Raw genomic sequence first — 11,592 nt, forward strand, 5'->3', positions numbered from 1 at the left:
TCAGAGGAACACCCACCAACTCTATGCAAGTGGTATTACTGGCTTCAATGGTTAGTGTGATTTTCCTGTTACGCCGGTGCTACCTTATGTTTCTTCCTATGAAAGTGGTATTACTTTATGTGCACATGGAAGTATAACCTTTAAAACGGGAAAATGTGAACGAGAAATTTTTCTTTGCTTTTTGATCATTAGTTCACTGATTTGAAATATAAATTAAATGCCCATAAATTGATTTCTTTGTTAAAAAAAGATGTTAATAAAATCTAGCACCAACGCTTGTCTTTAGTCATTCGCTGAAATTATCATTTTGTACACTAGTGTAATTTTATAGACTGTGTATTTGCATGCACACCAAGGTGGTTTGGACTGCACCAAGCGGTGGTTCCAGAACATGCTCAAGGAGACACGCGCCGGTGACACTGCTATGCATATGCTTGTCAATCAAATGTATACAACAGCGGCTATGGCATCAACAAGAATGAGAACAAGGTGAGCCCTTCCATTGCTTTTGCTCTAGATTTATGTGAAATCTGGGGTGGAAAGAGATGTCTTTTGCAAACCCAGAAAGCACTGAGGCCAAACAATATCAATCCAGATATTTAGTTAACTGGTCTATAGTTGTTTCTGCCCTGGTCATTGGAGTGAAAATTGCAGATTTCGATGTGTTTTGGTTTTGTTATTTTGTCAGACAGAAAACTTGCGAGTCTGACAGTCGAGGACAAATGTTGTCTACCATGACTTGTTGGTAGCTCATTATAGCATGTGATGTTACAAGATTATTGCCATTTAGAATCATAGTTGTTCATGTGATGTTATTTGGGGTAAGGTAATTCGAGCTCTTGGTGTATGCCGCAACGCTGCCGCTGTCCAAATGTTTTGCTCCCTCAAATCTTCTTTCATGCTTACTCATATGATATTGTAGTGCTTGGCGTTTTTTTCTTCGCCTATTTAGGCTATGTTTCTCTAGTAATCATGTATGTCTATGTTCCTTATGGGATTAGCATTATGTCGTTTCTGTTGGTGCAGACTTTGTCTTGATTTTTCCTAGCTTTGTTGTGGTACAAATGCTAGCTTCAGTTTGCAGCAACTCTGTTAATATTTTGTGTAGATCCCTGTTGTAGGTTGCTGTTTTTCTTGCCGTTCTACTTCCACAATAGGTGATTCTCCTATGTAAACCTTGTTATTAGCCATTCATACATGAACGGTGCTCAGATTTCTGGTAGATCCACTTCTTTCTCTATAGTAGCTATACACTATTCTAACTTTGGCATGATAGTCTTCTCTAGTAGCTACAAGCATTGGCATAGGATCTATGATTGGCCCTAGAATTATTTTTCACATATTGATAGTAACCTGATTGTTGTGAATAAATTCCCACTTATTAATGCATAACTAATTTAATTGAAATTGATTTTTACTAGGAAAAGGTGGTGATGATGATAAATTTAAGTCATGTTTGTCAAAACATCCGCAATGTTGAATAAGACCCTTTTCACCTTTCCAGGCTTGAGAGCTAATGCTTCTAATTACTTTCTTAGATTTATGCGCCTTTTATTTTCGCAAGTTCATATTTCTTGTTCGAAATTAAATTTATCAGTCTTCATTGTAATTTCAAGTGACTCTTGCATTGCAAATGATAAAGAAAATCAAGGCTTATTTTTCAAAACAATTGCAGTTGCTACCTGAGAGCTTTCGCCCTGCCAAGCTTGAGAGCTAATGTTGAAGAAGAGTCACATCTGGACTGAAAACACTCAAGCACCACACTGGCTTCACCTACATCTAATGTAAGTCATTGACTCCTCAATTGTTCTGCATCAGTTGGATGTGTTCGTGCTTGCCTGATTATCTTGGTTGAGCTGGAATTTGTGAAAATCATATATGCTTGTATATGGTGGTTTCAGGTATCCTGAAAAATTACTTGTCATCTCGCACATTGCTGCCCCTCATAGAAAATTGAATGCCCGCGGGTTAGACTACTTCCCGCTTCACGTCCCCTCTCAGTGTTGTGTGATGGCGATGAGTTCACAGCACCGCCACCATGGCAGCAGTGGCCTCTTCTTCATCTCATGGTTCATGTGAGTTTCTGCTTCTTTCCTTCTCCTTTCCGTGTCCTTGTAAAGTGTTAACATATTTAATTTTATTGTAAATTGCGGAGTAGAGCTTCTATTTGCTAATTATTGATCATACTACATCATGCTTGCTTAAAGGTGGAAATTTTTTCACTCATGGTAGTTTGGGAAAACTCATCTTTGCTGTGGTACTTCTCCATGAGATATGCTTGCGCTAATTGTATATTTTGGGGAATGATACCACAACACACGATCACATATTTATTCCTCTTAGAGCATCTGCTAGAGTACTTCAGTTATTCTTGATAAGTTTCTCCAATATTATGCATGATATCTTGGTGGTTCTTATTTGCAATGACAATTGACTAAATCCCTCTCTTAACTCTAATGGACATGGAAAATGGCAACGCTTATGTTGAACACTAAATGACTGGGAACATTAATCGAGTACTTAGTTTGTTCCTCCTCACCCGTGAGATTTTGTATTAGGGATGGTACTGGCCATTCTACTGGTTGTAGAAGGCAATCTCCTGATTGTTGCTCGCATGGGTGAGTTCTCACAAGCCTTGCTGAATTTTTGCTATAATTGCGAGAGGTTGTACTCTCTGTTGGAATATCTTGCATGAGGCAACTCTCTCGGTTGTAGCTGGTATTCTTCATTTTACTGAGTTGGAAATTTTAGAAGTGAAACAGACTTTCCTTTACATGAAGATGACATTTTCCGTTGTCGAATTTATACGAGGTGTTCGACTACTCATTACATAGTCTGTTACTTTATTGTGGCTAGCTATTCTCTCCACTCCTTGATTGATTTAATTTATAAGTATGTTCTTATATTCCACATAGTAAGATTTTCTTTCCCGCTGGTACTATCAGAAATGTTTACCCCTTCACAGTATTAATTATTTTATTCATGTGCAGGTTTCAATATATCATCTTACCGATTAATTTGTTGATTAGGTGTTAGGATCCAGAATCTCAACTGGAAGATGAATTAACTAGATGAAATTTTATATGTTCTTATTTACCAAGCGAATTTATGTAGAGTTGTATAGTTAGTTTAGCCAAACTTCAAAATTTTCCGGGAGCTTCAAAGTTTTGATTGGCGTAAGGGTATTCTCTCCCTTTTCATTGTCTCGTGCACTTTTTTCTTGGGAAACTAAATTCTGGTGTTATTCAAATATGAGCTAAAACAGACAAGAGAAGAGAATTAGATCTTTTTTTAGTTAATCTGTAGCTTGAAGTCGTCTCCTAAGCTTTTTTTTAAATCTAATGTTGTATCTAATCTTTTTGTGAAATCTTTTGGTCGTTTCCATGTACGTGGTTGATTTGACAATGTTGCTAAACTCGTAGCTGCCAAATTTGTGTCTTTCCCTTGTGATATATTTATGCTCCATGTTATGCTACTCGTTTATGAAGTGTCCCTGTAGTGTTTGTTAGGCATTAAGAATCTGAGGTACCCATATTTGTGGCCGAAAGATGATCATATTCACTTTTTTATCACTCACGATAGAAATTGAAGTCATTTTCTCAAGGTGTATGAGGAGAAAACCTCCTATGATTCTTTTGATGTCGATGATATCACCAAGGGTACATGATGTAAGTAGTTTGTGCCACCTTTTTTGTATCGGCCTGATGAGGTTCTCTAGATGCATTTCAAGTGTAATATGCATGTCCTAGCCAGATACATGTATTGTGTACACCAAGAGTATTGCAGATTGATATACAACTTACAAAAGCCTGATACCCGATCAGTTCTTTGTTTTTTTTGCTCTGCATGATCTAGGGCTTAAATCAATTGCTTGAAGTGTAAATTTCTCTTATTTTGCAGGTCTTTGAAGCCTGTGAAACCGGGAGCATATTTGAGTGGCTTCTGCTGAATGGCATCGGCACCTAGAAAAATAAATGAATAAAGGAATGCAAGGACTAGCCCTTGGTAGCTTTGTTTTATAGAAGAAGCACCTGGCGAGTCCAGGACTCGAACCAGGGCGGTTGCGTGAGCACCTGCAGTTATAGCCACCAGAATGACGCTCTGTTCTTGACATTGGCATCTACACGCGCACCGCTACAAACGCAAAGGAGAGCAGTTGGGTGATGTACTACCCGGCGAGTAACCAGACCCTCCTTCAGAATACGTCACATGCTTGGGTGAGTTGTACATTAATTCTTGGATGGAAAACATGCACTTATTCCTCGTGTTTGTCGGTTGTTCTTGTCGTATTTTACTTCATTTATTTTTCACATGGTAAAATCATGTTCCGGTAGGGTATGTTTGAACACATAGTACTTTCCTGGTACCATCCAGGTGTGTTTTCCGGTATGATTAACCAGTAGTATATGGCATTACCTGCTTTCTTTCTTGATTTAAGTAAGACGCTGGTGTTAGGCAGTTGTTTTCTGAACGATTGTGATCTTCATATGTTGTTTACTTTTAGGTGCACATGCATTGCAAATTTTTTGACTATCAAAATAAAATAATAAATGGCAGCATGATTTTGCTAAAATAGGTTTGGCCTGGCAGCGCGAGGCGACGGTGGCCTTCCTGCCTCCTAGGTTTAGGTCAGTTTCTGGTTTTTATCCTTTTTGTTTTAGTGCTCTGTGATGCCCCATCCATGGAGTTGTGGTTGTGATGTGCTCCACCATCGAGCCGATGAACTGCGGGTTTAGATTATAGTGGTGGTGGGATGGTTTCTAGGATTTGCTCATGGCATGATATTGTTGTTTTGCTGCTATTAATCTGGTTAATGCCTACTATTCGTGTTGTATAGTACATTCTCTAGAACTAAGTTTTTCATATTATATAATTTCGTAATTAAGTTCACACTGTTATTAGTCTACTTTGGATGGTTGTGATTAGAATTTCAAACTCTAATACTATTAGCAGTAATTCTCTTGCAATGCTTAGAATGATCCGTAGTATGCTTTTGCAGCCATCAGACATCGCAAGTACAGGAAATTATGAACACCTCATGATTATTACAATCCGAAGTAACGTTGCTTGCTACACCTCATGATGCTATTGTTCTTTGTTTTAGTAAATTAGTTGCGTTAGTACAAAAATCAAGTCAAAGTAAGATCATAGATTGACAGACCCTCTGCTATCATGGTGCATTTTTGAGAAACAAAAAAAGATTTAGCTTCTAATTGGCTGCCTTGTTCATTTTCCATTTCCAGATTACATTTCTCCCCTAATGGTTGATTTCTCCACTAACACACGCTAAAAGAGTTGAGGTGTGTCACGAAACACTTGGTGACTATGTATCAGCATACCAAAGAAAGCTATGCAGTATTGTCTGCATCTACAAATTTTCATTCTGAGTACGCGTTTTCCTTTAATTTGAAGAGTGTAAAGCAGATAGCATCGTCTAGCTCCTACATATTCCAACATGCATGTGTTGTTATGTTGAGGATACCTACTTATTTAGGAATTGTTAGCTCTGATACGTCTCCGACGTATCGATAATTTCTTATGTTCCATGCCACATTATTGATGTTATCTACATGTTTTATGCACACTTTATGTCATATTCGTGCATTTTCTGGAACTAACCTATTAACAAGATGCCGAAGTGCCAGTTGCTGTTTTCTGCTGTTTTTGGTTTCAGAAATCCTAGTAACAAAATATTCTCGGAATTGGACGAAATCAACGCCCAGGGTCCTATTTTGCCACGAAGCTTCCAGAAGTCCGAAGAGGAGACGAAGAGGGGCCACGAGGGGGCCGCACCCTAGGGCGGCGCAGCCCCGCCCTTGGCCGCGCGGCCCTGTGGTGTGGGGCCCTCGTGCCGCCTCCTGACCTACCCTTCCGCCTACTTAAAGCCTCCGTTGCGAAAACCCCAGTACCGAGAGCCACGATACGGAAAACCTTCCAGAGACGCCGCCGCCGCCGATCCCATCTCGAGGGATCCAGGAGATCGCCTTCGGCACCCTGCCGGAGAGGGGAATCATCTCCCGGAGGACTCTACGCCGCCATGGTCGCCTCCGGAGTGATGTGTGAGTAGTCTACCCCTGGACTATGGGTCCATAGCAGTAGCTAGATGGTTGTCTTCTCCCCATTGTGCTATCATTGTCGGATCTTGTGAGCTGCCTAACATGATCAAGATCATCTATCTGTAATTCTATATGTTGCGTTTGTTGGGATCCGATGAATAGAGAATACTTGTTATGTTGATTATCAAAGTTATATCGATGTGTTGTTTATGATCTTGCATGCTCTCCGTTACTAGTAGATGCTCTGGCCAAGTAGATGCTTGTAACTCCAAGAGGGAGTATTTATGCTCGATAGTGGGTTCATGCCTGCATTGACACAGGACGATGTGAGAAAGTTCTAAGGTTGTGTTGTGCTGTTGCCACTAGGGATAAAACATTGATGCTATGTCTAAGGATGTAGTTGTTGATTACATTACGCACCATACTTAATGCAATTGTCTGTTGCTTTGCAACTTAATACTGGAGGGGGTTCGGATGATAACCTGAAGGTGGACTTTTTAGGCATAGATGCAGTTGGATGGCGGTCTATGTACTTTGTCGTAATGCCCAATTAAATCTCAGTATACTCATCATGATATGTATGTGCATGGTCATGCCCTCTTTATTTGTCAATTGCCCAACTGTAATTTGTTCACCCAACATGCTGTTTATCTTATGGGAGAGACACCTCTAGTGAACTGTGGACCCCGGTCCAATTCTCTATACTGAAATACAATCTACTGCAATACTATTCTACTGTTTTCTGCAAACAATCATCTTCCACACAATACAGTTAATCCTTTGTTACAGCAAGCCGGTGAGATTGACAACATCACTGTTTCGTTGGGGCAAAGTACTTTGGTTGTGTTGTGCAGGTTCCACGTTGGCGCCGGAATCCCTGGTGTTGCGCCGCACTACATCCCGCCGCCATCAACCTTCAACGTGCTTCTTGGCTCCTCCTGGTTCGATAAACCTTGGTTTCTTTCTGAGGGAAAACTTGCTGCTGTGCGCATCATACCTTCCTCTTGGGGTTCCCAACGAACGTGTGAGTTACACGCCATCAAGCTCCAACTTAAATCACTACATTAGCTGAGCTAAAACATTGCCAATATCATCTTTGTGGACTTAATTGAGAAGGACTTATAGTCCTGGATTACTGAAGATAATGAGCAAGAGCTTTCGAAAAAAATATAATTAGTCAACCAGCGAATGGTAAAGCTGATATCTGAGCTTTTGAGGAACATGATAACCCAAGAGCATTCGTAATTGTTGCTAATGCTTCAGCCTTGTGTTTTGTCCCGCTTGCGAATGGTGAAGCTTGCACATTGCCTCAACTAGACATAGCATCCATTCATAAACTTTCTTCAAGAAATAGCATGAACATATAATCCGTTTTACCTCGTTGTCATTAAAGAAACATCCATTTATTTCATTACTTTAGAAAGTTGTATCTGCTGACCAACATTCATCTTGCGATCTTCTAGAAGTAAGAGTGAGGGTTGCTATTCATCTTATCGTTGAATGGGGAGGTCCAGGTAGGTGTAGCAGTTGCTCTCAAATCTGCTAAAGGTACGCTTTTTTGTTGAATTTCACCGATGTTGCCGCAAACGCAGTCGTCATTCATGATGCTAACTCAATGTGGCATTGCAATTTCGTCCAACGTCCAACCTGCCATCCGCTGCCTTTCCGACATATTGAGTAGTGGCCAATAAATTACACAAAGAAATCATTCAAGGAGAGCAGAGGAATGAGCCCGAGTTACTGGCGCGTGGCATAAGCATGATGAGCTGGCAAGCGGATGTCAATAGATGCAAAGAGTGGAAGCCCACAACCTGGATACTGAACAATAGTTTATCACTTCCATGTTTCGTCTGATTATCGAGAAGGCACTACATGGATCTTAAAGTTGTGTTGAGATACCTGATACTGTTTGTACTAGTTAAATGTGTTTATATCTTTGTTGGGCGTTCCGTAGCTCTAATTAGTAGTTTCCAATCTAGTGAGTTTTCCCCTCGAGTGGTTTTCTCTGTAATAGTAGAAACCTGGAGCGATACCACTCACTAGTAGAAAAGTGAGTTCACAGAAGTGTCACTCATTGGAATCCTGTGTGTGCAAGGAACCTGGGCATGTATGCCACAATTTGAGGAATGAAAATTAACTACCTTTAAATTTAAAGAAAATTAGTGGCATGACCAAGATTTTAGTCGCCAATGTCAACTGCAATGCTTGTGAAATATTTATTTGAGAGTTTCTAGTGCTGAGGCAGAGCAAACGGGATAATCTGCATCTTCATCCATCCTAGAGAGCTTGATGATTTCAACCATACATATATTACAATAGTTCATACCAAAGAAATAAAGAAGCAATCGAATCAGAATAATTTTCTCTCTCTCCCTTGTGAGGCAATGAAGGAAGCATGTATTTACCAATCCATTATTACTCAGTTAACCATATACATCGCTCACAAGGACTTCTTCCATCCGCTAGAAATATATGCGTCCATCCTCAATCAACGCTCTTGCCTTTCCTGCAAATTGGACTGCCCATGATTTCCTCACCTCAGTAGATACGGAAGGTTTGGTTTCTCAAGTGCCACCTCATCGATCCGTGGGAGTAGTACGCATCTCAGCCATCCATGCTTAGAAACACATATTGATAATTCCGGCCTAATTTCACTCCCTCAAAATTCGAACCTACCCTTCTTTCAACCAATTAGCTCTATATATACTGGGAGGGGTGGATCTTACGCGTGCGTCGCGTGTGACTTAGACTTTGACTCTTGCTCGGAGAGGAGAGGAGAGGAGAGGAGAGAGGGCACTCTGTCGACTCAATCTTCGGCATGCTGACTTCATCGTCGATTCGGTCACCGCCACCAGGTCATTCTACCGACTTCATTTCTCGGATCGGAGAGGAGGTATGCCAGATCTTGTCATGCCCTATCTTTCTCCTTGAGCGGGTGTGTACTTATTGCTGCTGATTGGATCTCTACTTTTTGGTTTATCCATCAGGTGACTTGGACGCATGCATGAGGGTGTCCCGTGGGGAGTGTGCGGTCTCCGTCATAGACGAGGACGAGGTGGCGGCGGCATGGATGAATGCTTTGGACGGGATGGGTCAGTTGTTTCTTCCGTTTTGTTTGGGATCCCATATATAGTTAATTAGCACACGCAGGTCCATGGCACTAGCTGATCTTGTTCCGCACACCTACTCGCGTACGAGCACACTGGGAGGCCTCTGCGTCTTCGTTTTCACCTTAGCATGTCACGAACAACTCAGCGCCACCGATCTGTGGCCGACGTCGTCGTTCCGTCGCCGATGCGCCAGCTCGCTGTTTTTATTCATTTAACCTGTCGTTCTCGTTTTTCAGTAGATTCTTTTTCCGTAGAACTTAGCCACAAGTACTGTGTTTCCTGTAGTTTTCTCACAATCGATCCTAGCCCAGCTGGTTGTTGGCTTGATCCGGTTCCCAGGAGAATCAGATCCCAGGTTTTGCACGCGTTTCTTTTTCTTTTGCAGCCTGATGTTCAGTTCTGAAACCTGATTGAGTGGTTGGGTCAGGAGTGTTTGTTAGCAATTAGGGACCATGTGTATGTTAACTGGGGTGCCACAGTGGCTCCTTACGACCGTCATGTCGCTAGAAATTATGTGACAACGGAAGGGAAGGCTGCATTGCCCTACCACATCCCTTCCATCAGACTAACAACAACTAACAAACGGAACACAGAATACAGCTGGCCAGAACTTTCTCTTTGTGATTGGCGACGGTGAGGTCACTGGTGTTTAGCAGGGCAGAGTCATGGCATGTAAAGGAGAGCTATTGGTGTAGGTCATTTAGGCATCTCGCCGACGTCCGCTTTCGCGACGCTGTCCCCCTTCCCGCCGGCACTGATCTGGAACGGGCAGTTGAAGTGGCTTTGCTGCGCCCGCGAACGGTGCACGATCTTGCCGCCCCGGAGCACGGCGAAGGCGCTGTCTCCGATGTACGCCCACTTGAGCGTCGCGCCGGCGAGCGAGAGGATGACGGCGGTGGAGGCCCCGGACTCGGCGGACACGACCGTCTCGTCGTACGCCCGCTCCAGCAGCGTGTATGGGCAGACGGCCATGCCGGGCTCGATCTCCAGGACGTGCATGAAGGCGCTCGTCATGAGCCCTCGTGAGAACGCGGCTGCGTCCACGCCGCGATTGCGGTACGATCCCACGCCGTCCGCCACGCCGAGGACGCCGGCCTCGTCGTGCCCGAAGTGTGCGTCTTCGTCGTGGTCCGGTAGATAGCAGGAAGCCCACTCCATCCTCAGCACCTTATTCGTCGCGTCGTCCTCGGAGGCAGTCGATGCGAGAGGCACTTCATGGAGTTCTGAAACCAGTGGTGGCGGCGGCAGCACGGAGGCGGCGAAGCTAGCGACGCGGTCTTCCTCTCCGGGTGCTGGCGCAGGCGAGACGCGGTGGCCGAGGCTGAATGCGACGCGGAGGGCGTCGGGGGTTCGATCGTCGATCTCGCTCAGGGTTTGCTGGATCTGCTCCAGCTTCTCCATTGTGGCCGGCCTTCCTCCTCTTCCTCTTCGTGATCGCTCTCCTGGAGTCCTGGCCGCTGCATATATATATATACTCGCCTCAAGTCGAAAACCTGGTGAATCCGTTACGCGCAGATCGACTGCAGCACGTTTAGGTTTTGAGGTGTTCCTTTTCCGAGTCTGAAATCTAAAGTACTCAGTATACGATATGGTCACGTACGGGGAAACTGGAACTAAACTAAGTCCAATGCGGTATCCGTGCTATGAATATAAGCAACTCTCTAACAAATAATCCAGAAGCCTAACACGAATATTTCAGATCAGGAAGCTGGAAAAATGTTTTCCAATACGAGATACCTTGCGCCACAGCAGATCCTGAAAATCTAAACTGTATATTTGAAACAATAGTTTCGTGGAAGATTTTACACTACAATCATCGCTAGTTCATCATCAACATAATTTACATACACAAAAAATGAGTTTTTTTTTTGAGATAACACAAAAAATGAGTTTGCTACATTCATAGATTAGTAAGACCCCTAAACCTGGGACCTAGTTTTTTTAAAAAAAATCCTGGGACCAAAAGGCTGCAGTGATGGCCTAAATATACGTGGGCGTCCCGGTTCTATCACATACCGTGTCCACTTAGTCCAGTTTGCATTAAGATGCATGCTCTATGTATTTCTTCATTAATAGGTGCAAAGCATATGATGCAAGAGCTTAAACATGAGCACAACAATTGCCAAGTATCATATTATCCAAGACATTTTAGCAATTACTACATGTATCATTTTCCAATTCCAACCATATAACAATTTAAGGAAGAAGAAACTTCGCCATGAATACTATGAGTAGAGCCTAAGGACATACTTGTTCATATGCTACAGCGGAGCGTGTCTCTCTCCCACACAAAGAATGCTAGGATCCATTTTATTCAAACAAAAATAAAAAACAAAAACAAACCGACGCTCCAAGCAAAGCACATAAGATGTGATGGAATAAAAATATAGTTTCAGGGGAGGAACCTGATAATGTTGTCGATTAAG

At 42.7% G+C, this 11,592-nt stretch overlaps 1 protein-coding gene across 1 annotated transcript in view; it reads right to left on the reverse strand.

Moving 5' to 3' along the window:
* The window catches only part of LOC127318310 (putative protein phosphatase 2C 23), a 50,604-nt gene extending 40,037 nt beyond the window's left edge, over positions 1-10,567 (reverse strand). The window contains exon 1 of the mRNA XM_071822083.1: positions 9,933-10,567. Coding sequence (XP_071678184.1) covers positions 9,933-10,567 — 635 coding nt within the window. The remainder of the gene's footprint in view (positions 1-9,932) is intronic.
* Between the last annotated feature and the right edge of the window lie 1,025 nt (positions 10,568-11,592).

The sequence above is a fragment of the Lolium perenne genome, chromosome 6, assembly GCF_019359855.2.
Source record: "Lolium perenne isolate Kyuss_39 chromosome 6, Kyuss_2.0, whole genome shotgun sequence".
Lineage (NCBI taxonomy): Eukaryota > Viridiplantae > Streptophyta > Magnoliopsida > Poales > Poaceae > Lolium > Lolium perenne.